This window comes from Heterodontus francisci, chromosome 8 (assembly GCF_036365525.1).
Source record: "Heterodontus francisci isolate sHetFra1 chromosome 8, sHetFra1.hap1, whole genome shotgun sequence".
In the NCBI taxonomy this organism is placed as follows: domain Eukaryota; kingdom Metazoa; phylum Chordata; class Chondrichthyes; order Heterodontiformes; family Heterodontidae; genus Heterodontus; species Heterodontus francisci.
Genome location: NC_090378.1, coordinates 16,693,496 through 16,715,594, shown reverse-complemented (window position 1 = coordinate 16,715,594; position 22,099 = coordinate 16,693,496). Strand labels below are relative to the sequence as shown.

The following is a 22,099-nucleotide window of genomic DNA, read 5'->3' as shown; positions in this document are numbered from 1 at the left end:
TTTAAGAATAATATTAATCACGAGAGGTCCAGTCAACCCAAACACAATAACATGTTTGGTAAACGGGCCTCCAGTCAAAGTAATTGAGTGCCACTGCTGAGGCCCTCTAACCCGCTAACACATCAGAAGCCCTAGCTCGACGCAGCATCTGCTGGCTGCTTTTTAAGATTCCAGAAGCAGGGTTGCAACTTTGACATCGGTTGGCCCTGATACACAGTTTAATGCCATCTCCAATTCCCTGCATGACACAGCACAGCAACAGCAAAACTGCTATTCCACGCGGCTGTGCAATTCATTACTGTCTTCATTCTTGCTTATGAAAATATATTGACAACTCGCCTGGTCTGCTGTTCATTTCATTTACCAGATGATCCAGCCATGAAGAGTGAATTTTAAGCAAGTGGAATTTTACAGCGGGTTGGGTCATTGGAAGCTCTGAGAACCTCTGGGAGTTTCTGTCACACAAGATTTTCAATCTTCCATTTGCTGGGCACATAAATTATTTTTCCTGAGGTGAAACTGTCAGTCAAAGACCTGAAAAGCCCTGGAGTCAACAGTTTCAAGTAAAAGCAAAAGATTTAACACATACTTTACATCAACGTACACCAATCTCACAGACAGTAAAATCTATATCCGTCCTTACGCCATTACCTTCTTGATAGAAAGTGCCTCGTCGCATCTCGGAGAAATGGCCCAAAGCAACTTCACATACGATGAATTATTGCAAAGTGGAGTGACTGTTGTTACGCGAGCAAATCCCTCTGCTCTTTTCAAAAATCTCCCAACTCTTTTCTAACCCCACTCTTCCATGCTCGGCAGGGTTTAGTCCTGACTTGCCCTGATCCCCTGCACTCACTGAAGCAAGGTTTCACTCGCAGCTACTTTATATGATTCAGCTACATTTAGTCAAATTGGATGCTTGGCTGGTAATTTAACAAAGTAATGATTTGAACCAATCGCAGTTTTTTGCCCGACGAGACATGTCACGTGTTGGAGGTGTGACTTCTCGTGCTTTGCACTACTGCATAATCCAAATGTCACAATAGTGCTTCACAGTGACTGTCATGTGGCAAAAGTGGCAGAAATTCTGCACCTGCAAACGGACCACAAACAAAGACTGGACGAACGAACACTTAATCTATTTTGAGTGATGCTGCTCGAAGGAGGAATGCTGGCCAAGACTGTGGGACAACCTCCTGCTCATCTTCAAACAGTGGCAGCAGCAACTCAGTGGCTCAGAGGTATCACTCTCACCCGAGAGGAAAGGTCATGGGTTCAAGCCTCACTCCAGAGACTTGAACACATAAATCTACGCTGACACTCCAGTGCAGTACCCAGGCAGTCCTTTGCAAGAGACAACAGAGTGATAAAAGGTAGACAGAAAAGATCCCACAGCACTTTTTTGAAGAGCAGCAGGGGAGATACTGCTGACGTCCTGGAGGCAGTCCCATTCAGCAAGACAACAAAGGAGAGACATTAGAGGAGGTTAGTGTGTTCAAACCATATCAATGGTTACAGACAGGTTGAGAAGGATCAGAAGGGATAGTTTACCTCAGTCATACAGGATGTTATTTGTGACTTTGATTAAGTTGCTGCTTCACTTCTGTGGCAAGAGCAGATACCTGATTGGAAGGACTCCAAAATTGGAATTGCAGGAAAGATGGCCACAGATTTTGGGAGGCAACAGCACATTCAATAACTTGGCAAAAGAAAGGGAGGTTGGAGATGGGGCATTTGTTTGCAAGAGCTAAGGGATCAAAGAGTCTTTAAGGTCCCCCCGATCCAGGTGAGCAGGCAGACAAGACCTGCCTTTCTAGCTCCACCTCTGGATCCATTGTGAGGAAAATAAAATCATAGTATTTTGAACCCATCATCACAAACCTCCTAGATAAGTATAGGCATGATGTGCTGAAAGAGAATCTTTTTAAAGAATGGATGGGCCCTGCAGTTAAATCAACTGCTTCAGCGTTTAAAGAGTGAAGGTTTAATCATACCTGATGAATTATCTGTGCCACAGCGAGCTGATCCACGTATTTCAGAGCTTGAGATGTTGGAGTTTCTGGGAAGTGGCTAAAAAATAAACACAGAAATTTTACAAATCAATCATTCATTAATAAACTGCTGCAGCAATTAAATCAGTTTTCAAAGTAACAATCTTAAATGGAGTTCCAGGCTCGAGCAGTCTCAAGCCAGTCCTCAGTCGGCATGGCCCAATATGCAAGATGGTTTCTAACTGGCAATGCTGCTCAAGTGAGGCCACAAGGTAGTTGGTGTGGGATAGGAAAATACCACATCAGTACAGCAGTGTAGACTTAGTAGTTGGCAGGAAAAAAGACAGAGGCGCAAGGGGAGAGCCAACTGTGCAACAGCCCCAACAAACAAATTTCTCTGCAGCACCTGTGGAAGAGCCTGTTACTCCAGAATTGGCCTTTATAGCCACTCCAGGCGCTGCTTCACAAACCACTGACCACCTCCAGGCGCGTATCCATTGTCTCTCGAGATAAGGAGGCCCAAAAGAACAGCAGTGAGTGCAGCTTAGGGATATTTTCGGGCATCGAAGAGGGAGCTTTACTCTGCAACTAGACATTCCTGATGGAGCAGTGTAGAGGGATCTTTCCTCTGTATCCAAGAAAATGATCCCCAGTAGTCAGGGAAGCATATCGTTGGAGGGGATATGATCAGAATGCGGGGTCACAGGCGATCCAAGGGTTCATTCTGGGGCCTGGAACAGCATGCTCCTGCTTCCTGTGACCCACAAGAAAACCTTTAAAAAAAAACTTAAACGTACCTTCTCGGCCCCTGTTCAGAGCCTGCAGCCTTGGCGAGGCAGACATCGAGAGCCAAATGTGTGCTAAAATCCCAATGGGGTTTGAATGGTATCACCAGAGCTGGACATTTGCATATCAATGAAGCCCTCGCCTGCCCAAGTAGAAGTGGAGGCGGTGAGCAGAAGGTGATAATAAACCCTGGATGCCCTATTCTTGTCGGGGCACGTTTGGCAAGGGTCGGGCATGGTGGGGTGGGGGGGGGAAAAAGGGTGTTGGTAGTGGGATGTTGGGAGGTGAAAATTGGGCCTGGGGAATCCCATGTGGCACGTTCCATTCCCCAGCACCAACATCCATCACTTTGACCAACCCCAAAACCCCTTAATAACTTTAACCTTTTACTTTTTGCACAAAAGGGATCACACAAAATAATGTAGAAATCAAAGTGCAGAATCTATGGGGTGTCTACTTATAGAAAATTATGTATGAAAAGAATGTAATTATATTTCTGTGCCACGCAGAAAATGTATAGGCATTCTCTTAAGGTTAAGGCAAATAGCTAGCAGGGACATAATTCCGATGATTCATTACAAGTGGCATTACTCTGATATTTTCTGGCTATTTAATTTCTACTTCAGCTTGCACTGCAAACCTACAGCTACAGAGAGGAAAGAAATCAAGTGCAGCTGCTGCACACCCAAGGTTGATAGTTAAAAATGAGCTCTCCATAAGATCCACTGACACAGTACGCCCACATCTCCTAATGTACGTGCAAATTCTTGTTCAGACACCTGATGCTATCCTGAACCTGTTATCATCTGCTAAAGATGAGAAACCATTTTATTCCGAATGCACATTCCCGAGTTCCTATCTTTTCATTTCACCTTTGAATTTACTTTTTTTTTTAAACAAGAAAGATGGATGCCTGGTTGCAAATCGCTGTAGATAATTAAATCTGCCCTTCTTGTTAAATGCAGCATGCAACTTGTTCCATGCAGCTTCAGAAACCATCGAGTGAATCAACATTATTCATGATCCATCCAGGTGGATTTTTTTTTTTAAACTGCAGCTGATTACCTTTTCCCACAAGCTGACACATTATCTAGTTACTGTGACTGATGGGGGAATTGCACAATTCATATTTGAAAAAAAAAACACACACGCACAGAGACCACATCATCTTTTTCACCAGACTGTTTATGGCTCCATCCCACTTATGAAATGCTTGGGCAGAAGTAAAGAGTTTTACTGGAAGACGGAACGTATGACTTGCTGTCCCAAGTTCGGGTTCTGAGGTGGGAATTGTTCTCTGCAGTGCTGGTGGGCTTTGTGTGATACGGAGACCCAGAACGCAAATCCAACTGGAGCTCCCTGCGTGTATTTCACAGAGCTCTCTCAGTTAACATACATTCAAAGGCCCGCATTATCACAGGTCCCTGAAGTTACCTGCTCAGCCCCTTACAATACAACAACTTGCATTTGTGTAGCACCTTTACCATCCTAAGACACATCACAGGAGCATTATCAGCATTTACACACCGAGTCACATTAGGAAATACTAGGACAGACAGTCAAAAACTTGGTCAAAGAAGTAGGTTTTAAGGAGCGTCTTAAAGGGGGAAAGAGAGAGGCACAGAGGATTAGAGATGGAATTCCAGAGCTTAGGGCCGATAGGGCTGAAGGCACGGCCATCAGTCGTACAGAGGAGGAAACAGGGGATGCACAAGAGGCCAGGAAGGCAGAGTTCCTGGAAAGTTGCAGTTGTTGACAGAGAAGGGGAGGTGGTGTGGCCATGGAGAGATTTGAATTCAAGGAGAAGAACTTTAAATTTGAGGCAACAAAGCACAACTGATGAAAGGAGAAGTGTTGACAGACTAAAGTTAGGTCCATCTCTGACACTTCCCTTCCCTTCCTCGACTTCTCTGTCTCCATCTCTGGGGATAGGCTGTCGACTAATATCCATTATAAGCCCATCAACTCTCACAGTTACCTGGACTACACTTCTTCACACCCTACCTCTTGTAAGGACTCCATTCCATTCTCCCAGTTTCTCCGTCTCCGACGCATCTGCTCTGATGATGCTACCTTCCATGACGGTGCTTCTGGTATGACCTCCTTTTTCCTCAACTGAGGATTTTCCCCCCCCCACTGTTGTTGACAGGGCCCTCAACCGTGTCCGGCCCATTTCCCGCACCTCTACCCTCACCCCTTCCCCTCCCTCCCAGAACTGTGATAGGGTTCCCCTTGTCCTCACTTTCCACCCCATCAGCCTCCATAACCAAAGGATCATCCTCCGCCATTTCCGCCACCTCCAGCGTGATGCCACTACCAAACGCATCTTCCCCTCCCTTCCCGTCAGCATTCCGAAGGGATCATTCCCTCCTCGCCACCCTGGTCCACTCCTTCATTACCCCCACCACCTCGTCCCCGTCCCATGGCACCTTCCCCTGCAATCGCAGGAGGTGTAATACCTGCCCATTTACCTCCTCTCTCCTCACTATCCCAGGCCCCAAACACTCCTTTCAGGTGAAGCAGCGATTTACTTGTACTTCATTCAATGTAGTATACTGTATTTGCTGCTCACAATGTGGTCTCCTCTACATTGAGGAGACCAAACGCAGACTGGGTGACCGCTTTGCGAAACACCTCCGCTCAGTCCGCAAGCAGGACCCTGAGCTTCCGGTTGCTTGCCATTTCAACACTCCCCCCTGCTCGCATCTCTATCCTGGGCTTGCTGCAGTGTTCCAGTGAACATCAACGCAAGCTCGAGGAACAGCATCTCATTTATCGATTAGGCACACTACAGCCTGCCGGACTGAACATTGAGTTCAATAATTTCAGAGCATGACGGGCCCCCCATCTTACTTTTATTTTTAGTTATTTTTTCTTTTTTACATTTTTTACAATTTTTTTTTTTGTTTATTTCATTTCATCTTAGTTTGTTCAGTTTGCTTACCCACTGTTTTTTTTCATGTTTGTACTTGCTGCTGTTCAATCTTCAGTCCGTTAACACCCTATCTGTACTAATGCTTTGTCTTTCAACACACTATTAACATATTGTTTGCCTTTGCTCCATGACCTTCTGGTCAGCTATGTGGCCTTATCCAATCTACACCTTCTCCTTTGTTATCTCTTGCCCCACCCCCGCCTCACTTGCTTATAACCTTTGACATTTCTAATATTTGCTAGTTCCGAAGAAGGGTCACTGACCCGAAATGTTAACTCTGCTTCTCTTTCCACAGATGCTGCCAGACCTGCTGAGTGGTTCCAGCATTTCTTGTTTTTATTTCAGATTTCCAGCATCCGCAGTATTTTGCTTTTATTCATTATTGATCCCTTGTTTATAGACAATCGAACTGATAGCCCTTCAAAACCCATCAATTCTCTTATAAAATTATCTGTGCAGTTCCCAATGCCTGTTACACAAATGTATTTGTTTACAAATGTATTTGTTTTTGTTCTCAACTGCCAATAAATGAAGTGTTTTGGTGGAGAATAATGAATACTTTAAAACCAACTGGAAGACAAGAATCTAATCAGATGAGGTCATAAACTAGGATAGCAATGTTCAAACTAACACTGCAGTCAAGAGTATAGATTAAAGTGCACATGGAACAAATCAGGAGCAAAGCGTGGCTAAATCGATTGCCAACAGCTGCCTAAGATCTGCTTCAAAAGCACCATTGCAATAGCTGACAAAAATCACATCGATATTAGAAAGATCCCAGGCTGAAGGGTCAAGAGCATCACCAAGCCACAAAACGTATAACTCACAGAAAGTACTTGTTGCTTCATGGCCTTACAACAAAATAGTCACATCGTGACAGTCTCCACGCCCCACAGTGTGTGGCATTTCTAAGTAAATAGTTGAATTGAGTGCCCGAACAATTTTGCAGTCCTGCACAAAACACAGAACAGACAAGGTAGATATAAAATTGGCTCAGTGGCAGGAAACAAAGGGTAATTGTTGACAGGTGTGTTTTTGCGACTGGAGGGCTGTTTCCAGTGGCATTCCGCAGGGCTCAATACTGGGCACCTGCTTTTTGTAGTATATATTAACTATTTGGACATAAATGTAGGGGCATGATCAAGAAGTTTGCAGACGACACAAAGATTGGCCGTGTGGTAGATAGTAAGGAGGATAGCTGTAGGCTGCAGGTAGATATTGATGGTCTGATCAGGTGGGCAGAAATGTGGCAAATGGAATTCAACCCAGAGAAGTGTGAGGTGATGCGTTTGGGGAGGTCAAACAAGGCAAAGGAATACACGATTAATGGGAGAATACTGAGAGGTGTAGAGGAAGTGAGGGACCTTGGAGTGAATGTCCACAGATCCCTGAAGGTAGCAGGACAGGTCGATAAGGTGGTTAAGAAGGCATACGGAATCCTTTCCTTTATTAGATGAGGTAGAGAATAAATAGCAGGGAGGTTATGCTGAAACTGTATAAATCATTGGTTAGGCCACAACTTGAGTACTGTGTGCAGTTCTGGTCACCTCATTACCGAAAGGATGTAACTGCACTAGAGAGAATACAGAAGAGATTTATGAGGATGTTGCCAGGACTGGAAAAATGCAGCTATGAGCAAAGATTGGATAGGCTGGGGTTCTTCTCCTTGGAACAGAGAAGGCTGAGGGGAGATCTGATTGAAATGTAAAAAATCGAGAGGGGCCTGGATAGAGTGGCTCTGAAGGGCCTATTTACCTTAGCAGAGGGGTCAGTAACTAGGGGACTAGATTTAAAGCGATTGATAGAAGGTTTAGAGGGGAGATTAGGAAAAGATTTTTCACCCAGAGGCTAGTGAGGGTCTGGAACTTAGTACCAGAAAGGGTAGTCAAGGCAGAAACCCTCAACTATTTAAAAGGTGTCTTGATATACACCTCAAGTGCCGTAACTTGCAAGGCGACGGACCAAATGCTGGAAGGTGGGATTAGACTGTGTGGCTCGTTTTCAGCCGGCACTGACACAATAGGCCGAGTGATCTCTTTCTGTGCTGTAAACTTTCTATGATTCTATGACCAGATAACAATCACGAGTGAATTAAAGATAAAAATCATCTCTGCAGAAGCTTTTTGTAAGTTACGCTCTGAGGGTAGCTCTCTCGCTACAGAATCAGAAGGTAGTGGGTTCAAGTCCCACTCAAGAAACTTGAGCACAAAACCTACGCTGACACTCCAGTGCAGTACTGAAGGCCCTACTAAAATCCATATAGACAACATCCACTGCACTACCCTCATCAATCCTCCTTGTTACTTCCTCAAAAAATTCAATCAAGTTAGTAAGACACAACTTTCCCTTAACAAATCCATGCTGACTATCCCTGATTAATCTGTGCCTTTCTAAGTTGCAGTTTATCCTGTCTCTCAGAATTGTTTCTAATAATTTATCCACCACTGAGGTCAGACTGATGGCCTATAATTATTTGGTCTATCCCTTGCACACTTTTTGAACAATGGTACAATGTTTGCAGAACTCCAATCCTCTGATACCTCGCCTGTATCTGGTGAGGATTTGAAGATGATCCTCAGAGCATCTGCTATTTTCTCCTGGCTTCCTTTAACAACCTGGGATGCAATCCATCCAGCCCTGGCGATTTATCCACTTTCAAGGATGTCAGACCCTCTAGTACTTCCTCTCTCATTATGCTAATCATATCAAATATTTCACACTCCTCCTCTTTTACTACAATATCTGCATCGTCCCTCTCCTTTGTGAAGACAGAGACAAAAAACTCATTAAGAACCCTGTCCACATCTTCTGCATCCACACATTCCCTTGTACATCTCTGATAGGACCTACCCTTTCCTTAGTTATCCTCTTGCTCTTAAACATCTTTGGGTTTTCCTTGATTTTACCTGCCAATAATTTTTCATGTCCTCTCTTTGCTTTCCTAATTTCCTTTTTTACTTCACTCCTGCACTTTCTATACTCCTCTGGCTTTCTACAGTATTAAGTTTTTGTGACCGTCATAAGCTTTCTTTTTCTGCTTAATCTTACCGTGTGCTTTTAGATAACTTCTTTCTTTCTCCAAACCCTTCCCCCACAATCATCCACCCTCACTGACAAACATTCACCCTCATCCACTAGGACTGCCAAGGAACAATCCATAATTTCAGCTCGGACTTCCCACCACTAAACGTCCCTTTCACGTTGCAACTCTGTAAGGGGGTCCTCACACTGAAACAGAATTTAGATTTCAACTTGGATTTCTGTTTGCACCTAGAAAGTCATTAATGTCCTAATGAGCTGCTCCATTTGTTTCAGAATTTGTTTCAGTGGTTGGCAGAAAGTGGGAGCAGCTCATTAGGACATTAATGACGTTCTAGGTGCAAACAGAAATCTAAGTTGTCTCAGAAGACAGATGAACCTGAGCAGATGTAACTACTAATCTTCATATAAGCCCTACATTATAGTAATTAGAATTAAATGAAGAGCATCTGGCATGTCATTTACTACACCATTTTGTTTTTGAAATGTGTCTACATTTCTAAGCATGGAATAGAATATCAATCATACTCCATTATTTAAGGGATTTTAACACTTCCTTCTTTTTCCTCCTCTCTCGAAGGTGCTGACTCCTAACCGGGAACGGATCCAAATTCACCCTTTGACGGTCAATCATACACGATCTGAAACAGAGGTTATTAGGTTATTCAACTGCTGGGGCCATCACATGCTAAACTAACACCACCTCATCTAATGGTTGCATGGAACAAATTTCCCTAGAGGGGCTAGTGGGTGGGGTCCCGAGCAATAAATCAAGAGTGGAAAACGTGGCTGATGTTCCCATCGTTAGCCCAGGGGACTATGCCTATCAGCTAACCCTGGCTGAAATCAGCTGACTCAGCAAAGACGAGAACTTGAACCCAATCAGCTCAGCCTTAATCAGCTGAGCCCTCAGAAACGTCTATGATATTTATGTTTAACAGTATAGCGCTATGCAGGAATGAGACAGGAATATATGGGGGCTGGTATATCATCGGAGCATCAATCATTCCTCAGTAATCGTAGTGGGTCAAGGACAACAAGGGTGTAGATGCTCATTTCTGTGGGGCTGGGGATGAAGGATTAGATCAGATAACTAGAGAGAGGGAAGGAATGAAGTTGAAAGAACCTGCATTTAGATGGCAGTCATGACACGCCCACAGGAATGAAGACACTTGCACAGCCAAGGAACATCTGTACAGTGAGGTGGCTGGACCCAGATGACCAATGGGGCACCCAAAGCTTCGCTTCAAGGATGCGTACAAGCATGACATGAAAGCCCGAAATGTTGACAATCACACCTGGGAGTCACTAGCTGGTGAAAGAGGGAAATGGAGACATATCCTGTGGACTAGTGTGCACTACCATGATGACCAGTTGCTACAGCAGCTTGGCAACAGGCGCCAATGCCGAAAACAACTCTCAGCGTCACTTGGCAGCTTCACATGCGGCGCCTGTGGCAGAACCTGCCTCTCAAGGAGTGGCCTTCGCAGCCATCAGCAAAGGTGCACCAAGAGAAGACACCCCACCTAAATGGATTGTCTGCTGCATGTCCATAATCTTTCGTAGATGAAAGGATGCCAACCAATTGCGACACAAATGGGCTGAGGCAGGAGTAGAGACTGACAGTATTATGGAGATGGAAGTAGGCGGTCCTCGTGATGGACAGGGTCACCTCTCACTGAACCCATGAATGTTGAATCCAAATTAACATTTCTATGGTCACTCCTGCAGACTGGAGACTGAACCTATGACCTTCTGGTCCGTGTAACTCAGTTACGCGCTGTCCTCGTACAGAGAACACTGGTTCACTGAATATCAATCACATTTCGGTGGGCTGTCCTGGAGGCTTCTGTTAAGTGATGCTGTCCCTGCCTCAGTTAGTAGCACACACACCTCTAAATCAGAAGGCTGTGGGTTCAAATCGCACTTCAGAGATTTGAGCACAAAATCTAAGCTGACACTCAAGTGCAGCACTGACAGAGTACTGCACTGTTGGAGGTGTCACTTTTCGGATGAGACTTAATGTGAACCCCTCTCAGGCAGAGGTAAAAGATCCCACGGCACTATTTTGAAGAGGAGCAGGGGAGTTTTCTCCCAGAGTTCTGATCAATAATCACTTTTTTTTTAAAAAAAAGGTCATTGGTCATTATCAAATTGCAGTTCATGGGAGCTTGCTGCGTGCAAATTGGCTGCTATATTACAATGGTGACTATACATCAAAAGTGCTTAATCGGCTGAAAAGTGTTTTGGGATGTCCTAAGGTAATGAAAGGTGCTTGCTTTCTTTTGTACAATTACCTGGATTTGCCTAGTTAACCCATTGTCCTGCAGGACACACCTCAGTGAAAGGCTACTTGGAATTGACCCAGGTAAATCTCAATCTCAAGTTATGTTCCGAGCAGATAAACATCACATGAAATGAGCTGGGAGCAATTCCTTGGTGATCCACTAACATGCTTGTTATGAAATCGATAAGGTAGTTACCTCAAATATCGGATAAAGCAAGATAAATTTGCTTGAATTTCACAATGCAACCAAGTAAAATGTCATCAACACCTATATAAAAGGATACAAAAGAAAGTAATAGTTTTGATAAACAGGCCAGCATCAGACCTAATAAATCATCCCCTCTGTAGGTGTGTGTGTGTTACAGGCCTGACTCAAAGTGTCCCGTTTCCTGGGAAACCATTGCTTCCTGTTATGCATTATAAATAGCAATGCAAACTCAATGCCAGCTTATTTTAAGGGAAAATATGTTTTCTTAAAAATATAAATCATTGAGTCATCCGGAAGCCTACGCTACATATAATTATGTAAGACAAAGGTTTTTAAGATTATGAACGGGTTTGATAGAGTAGATGTAAAGATGGTGTTTCCACTTGTGGGTGAGACCAGAATGAGGGTCATAAATATAAGACAGTCAGTAATAAATCCAATAGGGAATTCAGGCGACACTCCTTTACCCAGAGAGTGGTTAGAATGTACAGCTCGCTACCACATGAAGTGGTTGAGGTGACTAGCATAGATGCATTTAAGAGGAAGCTAAATAAAAATTGCATTGTATTTACAGCAATGAAACAGGCCATTCAGCCCAACAGATCTATGCCAGTTTTTATGCTCCACATCCTCACATCCTTCTTCATCTAACCCCTTTGACACATCCTTCTTTTTTCCCTTCATATAATTATGTCTAAATCTACCCTGTTGAACCGCTTCATAATTTCAAGCCACTATCAGGTCACCTCTGAGCTTTCTCTTTCCTCGTGAAAAGATCCCCGAGCCTTTTCTGATAGGTATAACTTCTCAGTTCCAGTATCATAATTGGAAATCTTTTTTGCACCATCTCCAGTACCTCTACATCTTTTTTATAACATGTAGACCAGAACTGTTCACAGTACCCCATGTGGTCTAACCAAGGTTCTATACAAGTTTAACATAGCTTCTCTGCTTTTCAATTCTATCCCTCTAGAAACCGACCCTGGTGCTTTGGTTGGATTTATTATGGCTTTGATAACCTGCATTGCTACTTTTAATGATTTGTGATTACATATCCTTAGATCTTTTTTCTCCTCTATCCCATTTAGACTCTCATTTTCTAAGGGGTACGTGGCCTTGTTATTCCTCCTACCAAAATCCAGCATCTTACACCCAGCCATATTGAAATTCACTTGCCATTTACACAAATACAAAAGGGAGAAAGGAATAGAAAGATACGGCCTCATGTTAAGATCAGCCAAAGTTTCTGCAGCATCTACGGAGATGGAGATTGGAGCAATGGACAGCAATACTCTTGATCAGTGGAAAGATTCGGAACAGGAACTGGGAAAGGAGTGGTAGGACAGGCTGATATAGCTGTTAAAAAAGCATAAGTATCCTTGGCTTTATTAATAGATGCATGCAGTACAAAAGCAAGGAAGATGAACCTTTATAAATCACTGGTTAGGCTTCAGCTGGAATACTGTGGCCAATTCTGGGAAGCACACTTTAGGAATGTTACAAGTACTCCTATTTTTTTTTGTTAAACTTTGAAGATTTGTGGTTTAAAACCAAAAAGGAGTCCATGGATTGATTTTTTTTTTTTACAAGGGTCACTAAGAAATCTGGATTGTAAACAGTTACTGGAAGACACCTGTCTTCAAACGATTACCCAGCAGGGGTTGTTTTTGACTCAGGAAAAGATGTTTACAAAGAAGTGACAGGTCAAGATTTATAGGGGTCAGGAGGCTTGATTCTTGTGATATTGGTTTTGGTTTTGCTTTGAACAGTGGGTTGCGATATGGACAATGGTTTGAAAAGACAGTTGGAGAAAACTTGCCAAGGGAGCAACACCCAGCTCAGTCTGTTCCAGCTCTTTGAAAAAGCCTGCTAGTTTTCCACCTCGAGAAGCAAGTGTAAGAAACTGCTTGAAACCCGTTACTGTATTTTCCCTGGAATGTCTGCCCAAACTGATCTTCAACGTCGCCTGACAAGCACTGTTCTAGGAAGATCCCAGTGTCAGCCATCTATACGTATTTGGGATGCCAAACCAAAATGGACTTCTGACATCTTTTCACATCTCTTTTTCTTCTTCAAGAATTAGCAAGTATTTTTGGTCAACATTTTTTTGTTTGTTTGTTTTTTATTGTACTAGAGCTCTAACAAGTAAATCTCTACCTTATTTGGTTAACCGGTGTATGTATGGGCTTGTGAGAGGGGAGAAGGTTAAAAAGGGAACTTTTATATTTCAATAGTGTGTTTATGCTTTACTTTATTACTGGTTAAGACTTGTTTTATAATAAACTGATAATTTTTTATTAAAGAAACCTGGTTGATGTGTTTTATTCTGGGATAGAAATAGAGTCTATGATTGACCGTATCGGTAAGTGGGAGAAAATTTAAATATACGTTGTGATCTGTGGAGAAGTGGAACTAGAATAAACGGTGCACTCCTCCTGCCTCGGTCGTAACAGGAAGGACACCAAGGATGTGGAGAGAGCACAGGAGAGATTTACTAGAATGGTACTAGAATGAGGGGCTTCAATTATGTGCAGAGATGAGAGAAGCTGGGATTATTCTCTGCTCTGGATCACCATCAACGGACATCCTGCCAGAGAGCACAGGAGTCTCAGCTCATACAAGAAGTATGTTCATTTGGGTAAAGGTACTACGTGTGTGACCAACATCTGTGCAACAGATCCCAGTAGGAGTCAAGGCAGTATATCTGTCAGCAATAAAAAAGGCTTTATTTAAAGGAATATAAAGTGGTGAAATATATGCTACAGTTGTATAAAGCTCTAGTTAAACAGCATCTCGAGTACTCTGAAATAAGGTCATTGCCCTGAAGTGTTAACTCCGTTTTTCTTGTTACGACCGAGGCTTTCTCTATTCCACTTCTCCACGGGTCACAACATATATTTAAATGTTTTACCCAGTTACCGATACGGCCAATTAGGTATTTCAGAATAAAATCCACCAACCAGGCTTCTTTAATAAACAACAAAATTATTAAATTATAAAACAAGACTTATTCAATAAAGGTGCAAAGCATTAACACAGAGGTTGAACATCAAAGTTGCCTTCTCAATTAACCTAACACGCACACCTGTTAAAAGAAAAAATAAAGAAGTTTTCCCTGCAGAGATCTCGTTACAAAAAGACAAAAAAAATACTTCGGCCAAATACTTGTTAATTCTTGAAGGCAAGATATGCGATGTTCTCCGCTGGCCCATTTAGTCTGGTATCTAGATGACTGTCACTGGGATCTTTTTTTGGAGCAGTTCTCTTCAGACGACTTCGAGGATTAATCCGACGGGCTTTTCAGGACAAATACAGCATCAGTTTCTCCAGTCCGCACACTGGATTCTCAGGGTTTCTCAAAGAGGTGGAAAAGGAAGAGCTGGTGGGTTCTCTCTTAGCAGGCTGGCCCCCAATTGACTCAAAACAATATCCAAAACAAAACAAACTCTTGACCGACATAAATCGTGACATGTCACTTATTTATAAACAACTCCCCGAGTCACCGAGGCTCCCGCTGATTACCCAGCTTAAGGCATGTGACATCCAGTAAGGATTTGTTTTTAAACAAAATCTCAAGTCATTCCAGTGACCTTGTAAAAAAAAAAGTCCAGCATCTATGGAATCTCTTCAGTACTTCAAAATGAATCCATTTCCACAATTTCTAAACACGAATCCTCAAAAAATTTTTTAAAATGGAAGCACTTTCATAACACTATCCACAAATGCTGTCAGACCTGCTGAGTATTTCCAGCACTTAGTTTTTACTTCAGATTTCCAGCATCCGCAGTATTATGTTTTTGTATCCGGAATACTCTGCTCAGTTCTGGGCACTACACCTCAGGAAGGACATATTGGCCTTGGAGAGGATATAGCACAGATTCACCTAAGTGATACCAGGGCTAAAAGTGTTAAATTATGAGAACAGGTTGCGGGTGTATTCCCTTGAGTATAGAAGATTAAAGGGTGTTCTACTGGACGTGTTTAAATGATTAAAGGATTTGAAAGGATAGATACAGAAACACCTATTTGTTCTGATGGTCGAGTCCAGAACAAGAGGGCATAACCTTAAAATTAGAGCTAGGCCATTCAGGGGTGACGTCAGGATGCACTTCTTCACACAAAGGGTAGTGGAAATCTGGAACTCTCTCCCTAAAGAGCACCTGACGCTGGGGGTCAATTGAGGATTTCAAAACTGAAATTGATAAATATTTGTTAGACAATAGTATTAAGGGTTATGGAACCAAGGCAGCTAGATGGAGGTAAGATACAGATTAGGCATGATCTAACTGAATGATGGAACAGGCTCGATGGGCTGAATGGCCTCCTGTTCCTAGATGGCACCAATGGGAAAGAAAAACAGCCAGAACACTCAAATATCAAGCTGCTGAGGCTTCAAACAGATGCAGTGATATTTTTGACATGACGACACCTACTGTGCCATACTCGGACAGCATCGTTGCTCAGTTGGTAGCACTCTAGCTTCCAGGACAGAAGGCTGTGGAGGTTCTTGCTCCAGGATTTGAGCACACTGACTGGGCAGATGCTCCAGTGCAGTACTAACAGAGTGCTGCACTGTTGGAGTTACAAACATGTATGGCTCATCTGCTTGTTCAGGTAGTTGAGCTGGATGTTCAAAGATCTCATTCTACTGTTTAAAGAGGAGAAAGAAGATCCAACCAAGTCCTGCTGAACATTCCCTCCATAACCAACACCACCAAAGATCAGATTAACTCATCATTTTTCTCATCGAATCTACAGTACAGGAGGCCATTCTGCCCACAGTGCATGTTCTAGTGCTAGCTGCTCAACCGCAATAATCTGCTTTAAACCTCCCCCACCTCCCCCCACCCCTCCCACAAAATGCTCTGTCGCCTTTTAAAAAGGATACCTTTTCAAATCCTAATCCAACTCCATTTTAACTGCAATTATGGTCTCTACCTCAATAGACACTTGTAATAAGTATCACATGACTTCTCGGGTCAAGTGACTTCAGCCCAGCCCTCAGGGCAGCTTATGGTCAAGGCATCCCTCTCCCCCTCCACCACTGCTCCCCAGCCACCACCCAAACCTCTTTGCTGTTTGCCGATCCAGAACGCACGGGGCAGTTGTCGGTTATTAATGTGAACAGACTGGTCTAGCAGGATGGGAGGCAAGTTTCTGCACTGAAAGAAAACTATAAGTTTCTTTTAATATTCATGATAGTCTTTTTTTTTTATCTACCCAGTTCAGAGAACAGGAAATGGGACCAGAGGGAAGGATTTAAATAAGTGAAAAATGAATTAAAAAGCAGTTATTAGGCAAAATCCTTTTCATTCAAAGATGAAAAAAAATCCTTGAAATAATCTACCAGGCAGGCTCAGAGACAGAAATAGTGGTTCATCCAAAGTACAACTAGATGCTATCATGATTCCTCCCTAGCTCTATAACCTCCTCCAGCCCTACAACCCTCTGAAATCTCCGCCTTCCTCCAATTCTGGTCTCTTATGCAACCCCAATTTCCATCGTCCCACAGTTGGTAGCTGTGCTTTCAGCTGGCTAGTCCCCACACTCTGGAATTCCCTCCTTAAACCTCTCTCTGTTCCTTTAACCTATGTCCGACTAAGGTTTTAACCACTTGTTCTAATACCTCCTTCTTTGTTTCGGTGTCAATTCTGTCCGATTGGGATGTTTTACTAGGCCCTGTACAAATGCAAGTTGCTGTTAATCCAAGGCAAATGATCTTTATTGGGCCAAATGGCTTTTTCCTGTCATTAACCTCATGATGCGATGTTCGAAGTCCTGCTCCAATGGTTTGCACAGTGAGAAATCACTGCAAGGATAGATTAGCTTAGAAACACCACCAGTGTCTGAAAAAAGTGATGAGACCACCTAATGGATAGCAGCTCTAACACACTATTATTTGGTACATCGCAGCGCTCATATTTTGTGGAGGTCTCCAAGTTTTACAGAGTTGGTCTACTATAATAATAGATGACAAAATTCAAAGCAGCAGACATCTTCCATCATCATTGGAATCCAGAAATTAAGGCAACATAATCATTTCCTGTTTCTGTCCTAGACAATTAGACAGTATGAAAATTACATCTAATAACATAGAATTACAGAGCACAGCTGGAGACCGTTCCACCCAGCATGTCTTGTGCTGGCTCTTTGAAAGACCTACCCAATCAGTCACACTCCCCCATGCGCTTCAACTTTTATCCAACTCCCATTTGAAAGTTATTACTGAATCTGCTTCCACCACCCTCTCATGCAGTGCATTCCAGATCATAGCTTGTTGCATAAAGAAAACACCCCTCTCCCCACTGGGTCATTTGCCGATTACCTTACATTTGTGCTCTCCCACTGCCAACCCTCCTGCTCGTGGGAAATAGTTTCTACTGTTAAACTCTATCAAAACTCCTTATAATTTGAACACCTCTATTAAATCTGCAGTTTAACGAATGAGAAATTGCAACTAGAGACTAATTTATGATATCTTTAACCAGTTTAAATGTTCACTGAACTGCTATGTTGTTGATCTATTCAGTTTCCTTTATTGCTTCTGAAATTAAATTTTCAGTAATATTTTTTTCTGGTAAAACAAATGACTTTGTATTAGGAACAGGTACTGTAGAGCAGTCTAACTTAACGGAAAAGAAAATACTTGTATTAATATCACACTTACCACAACTTCAGGATGTCCTAAAGCACTCTGCAGCTAAATAAATACTTTTGAAGTACAGTCACATTTGTAATGTAGAAAATGCAGCAGCCATATTGTACACAGCAAGGACCCACGAACTACCATGTGATAATTGTTAAATTCCAGAAAGCTTGTTATGGAAGGATAATGCTGGAGCCTATCTTTACTCAGTTTCACATTTATTGTGCAGAGTAAAAGGATTACAAACATGTAGCTCCTCACTCAAACCCTCCACCAGTCTCAGTGGCTGCCTGCTCATAAGTGCTCAACTAAGACCTCCATTAACACCCTTCCCCTGTATATAATCAAACAATTAATACACAATTAACAGATTAACAATAATGATCACATAATCGGTTTTGGTGATGTTGATTGAGGGATAAATATTGGCCAGGACACCAGGGATAAACCCCAAAACACCGCACTTCTTCGCAACAGTGCCAAGGAATATTTGAGAGTAGATGGTCTGAGAGGCAAGAGGGAGCGAAATCTAGTAAAAGGAATATCCGCAGATACAAAACATAGCAGTACAATGTTCCTCCAGCACATCAGCAATAAGAGCAGTCAGAGAAGAGATGAGTGCAAGAAAAAAAGTGATATTGCATTTGTAATAGAGGGTGAGCACAAAATAATTAATAATCCTCAATAATTATGAACAACATACCCCGCTCTAAGCGGAATTAATAATGAAAGTCTTACAGGTGAAACCAGCTCTAACTGAATAAATACGCTAGGGATAGATAGTATTTATCTCAGAGCACCAAGAGACAGGGCAGGAGAGTTGTGTTACAATGACTGCCATTATGAGTGTCACTGGGCAATGGATAGGTTCCAATGGATTGGAAACAGGGTGATGCAATGTTTAGTTTCAAAATGGGTGACAACATTCCCATTTGCATTTCTTTAAACCGATGTGAAATTGCAGAATCAATAAGCTTGAGAAGTATCTATACAATAACCACCTCGTAAAAAGCACAATTCTGCGATTATAGATTTAGAAGCTCAATGTAAATTGATCACATTCACAGACAATGTCAAACTAGCAGAGGCAGTTGATTTGCAAGAGTTAGCTCAAAAATGACAAGGCAGGTTGGTCAAAATATCTAAGTGGGCAGAAAAATAACACATGAACTTTAATGTGGGCAAATGTACTCCAAGAGTGGCATTGAAATAACTAATGAAGAAGTTGCACGAGACCTTGGAGCCCTAGCAGACTCGATGCCAAACGTTGCACAACCTATTCACAGCAACAAGGCGAAAAGAATGTTGTACAACTTATCCAAAAACAAGAGTGACAGAAATATTCTCACCTGTAACACAAACAGACTGAAATTTGTGTTCTAATATTTACAATAATATCACACTAGAGGGAGTTGTACACATAGTTCTACACACTAAATAAAGCACTCCCTTTATACTGCATTCATGGAGCCTCTATCTGACAATCTGCTTCTAAAAGCCAACAAATATATTAAATAAAACGTCTTTCTCTAGTCACTTCAACATTTCTATACACGCTCTTTCAACGAACAAGACATTGCTAAAACAGGCATCGCTGACCATATCAGAGTATGCAGGAATATAACAGGGTCAACTCATCTACACAATGGATAAATAGCAGAATGGCTAGCAAACCGTCGACAAAACAGAAACCAGAGCTTAGGGGTTAAAGATAATTGCTCAGACCAACAGTAGGAATACTGTTCCATAGGAATCAGTGCTGGGACACTGTCGTTCATCATTTACATAAATGATGTGGACTGAGAAATTGAAAGTACAACAAAACTTGTGGCAACACCAAATTGAGAGGTATCATTAATACAGAGGAAGACGGTGACATAATACAAGGCATTAACAAACTTGCAGAATGGGCATGGTAAATGGCAAGTTAATTTCAATACAGTGTGAGGTGGTGAACTTTGGTAGGAGGAATAAGGAAACCATCTACTCTTTTGAAGATTTGAGTCTAAATAGGTTAGAGGCGCAAAAGAATCTAGGGGTACAGATTCACAAGTAGCAACGCAGATCAACAAAGGCATAAAAGCTGCAAACAAAGCACAGGGGTTCGCTGAGGAATAAAATTTAAAAGCAGAGAAGAGATGTTAAATTTTCACAGTACCTTTTTTGGACCACAATTGGAGTGCTACGAACAGCTCTGGTCTCCATATTACAAAAACGATGTTGAGGCACTGGATAAATACAAATAAGATTCACAAGGATACCAGCACATTTGTGAGGGAAAGACCCAACAGACTTGGTTCTTTAAAAAGAGAAGGATGAGAAGTGACCCTTTAGAGGTCTTTAAAATAATGAAGGAGTTTGATAGGATTGATGGAGAGAAGATGTTTCCACTTGTGAGGGAGATCAGAATGAGGGGACATAAATATAACAGTCATTAATTAATCCAATACTGAATTCATGAGACACTTCAGGAGCAGGCCATTCATCCCCTCTAGTCTATTCCACCATTCATATAGATCATGGCGGATCTGCATCTTAACTCCATTTACTTGCCTTGGTTCTTTATCCTTTAATGCATTTACCTAAAAAAAATCTGTTTTAACATTTTCAATTGGAGCCCAGCAGCTTATGTTCTAGCTTTCCACTACCCTGTGTATGAAGAACTACTTCCTGACATCATGTCTGAAGGGCCTAAATGTAATTTTAAAGTTATGCCTCTTTGTTCTGTACAACCCCCACCCCTCCCCCCACCCCCCTCACCAGAGGAAATAATTTCTCTCTATCTAGGATAATTATAGGATTTGAGAGGGTAAACACCTCAATTAGATTATCCATTAATCTTCTATATTCAAGGGAATACAAGCCCAGTCTACGTAAACTGTCTTGATAACTTATCCTTTTAGCCCCGGTTTTCTGCTGAATCTACACTGCACTCCCTCCAAGGCCAATATATCCTTGAAGGTCAATGCTCCAAACTGAACACAGTAGCCCAGATGGGTTGAACCAGAGTTTTATATAACTGCAGCATAATTTGTATCCCTTTGTATTCCATCCTCCTCGATATAAAGATGAACATTCCATTCACCTTTTTAATTATTTTTTGTACATGTCCATTAGCTTTCAGAAATTTCTGTACATAGATCCATAAATGTCTCTGCTCCTCCACAGCTCCTAGTTCCTCACCATTTAGAAAGCACTCTGGCCTATCTTTAAGTCCAAAGTGGATGATCTTAAATTTCCTAGCACTGAACTCCATCTGACAGTTTTTACCCCGACATACGAAATAGGAGGTTAGGCTATTCAGCCCTTTGAGTCTGCTCTGCCATTCATCAAGATCATGGCTGATCTTCTACCTCAACTCCACCTTCCCATGCTATCCCCATATCCCTTAATACCCAAAATTCTATTGATCTCAGTCTTGAATATACTCAACAACTGAGCATCTGCAGCCCTCTGGGGTAGAGAATTTGAAAACTTCACAACCTTTAGAGTAAAGAAATTTCTCCTCATCTCAGTCCTAAATGGCCAATCCCTTATTCTGAGACTGTAACCCCTAGTTCTTTGAGCCAAGGGAAACATCTACCCAGTGTCTACCCTGTTAAGCACCTTAAGAATTTTATATATTTCAATTAGAACACCTCACATTCTTCTAAATTCTAGGTCGAGTCTACTCAATCTCTCCTCGGGATGACTGGCCTACTCCTATTTCCATGCCAAGATGTTTCTCATGAATTCCTTATTGGATTTATTTATGTTCCATAGTTCTGATCTCCCCCACAAGTGGATACATCTACCCTATCAAAACTCCTTCATTACTTTAAAGACCTCTATCAGGTCACTTCTCACCCTTCTCTTTTCTAGAGAAAGAGCACCAGCCTGTTGAGTCTTTCCCGATAGTTGTACCCTCACAATTGTGCTGGTATCCTTGTGAATCATTTTGCATTTATCAAGTGCCTCTACATCCTTTTTGTAATACGGAGACCAGAGTTAATCACAGCACTCCAAGTGTGGTCCAGAAAAGGTACTATGAGAATTTATCACTTATCTGCTTTTGAATTCTATTCCTCAGTGAACCTCTGTGCTTGCTTTACAGTTTCTATGCCTTTGTTGACCTGCATTGCTACATTTATGCGCTTGGGACATCTGGCTGCGTTGATGCTATCTCCTGTTCCACCAAAGTAACAAAAAGCAGAGCTATGCCCCCCCC

At 42.2% G+C, this 22,099-nt stretch overlaps 1 protein-coding gene across 1 annotated transcript in view; it reads right to left on the bottom strand.

Moving 5' to 3' along the window:
• The window catches only part of pigk (phosphatidylinositol glycan anchor biosynthesis, class K), a 128,576-nt gene that overhangs the window by 54,246 nt on the left and 52,231 nt on the right, over positions 1–22,099 (bottom strand). The window contains exon 10 of the mRNA XM_068036706.1: positions 1,995–2,070. Coding sequence (XP_067892807.1) covers positions 1,995–2,070 — 76 coding nt within the window. The remainder of the gene's footprint in view (positions 1–1,994; positions 2,071–22,099) is intronic.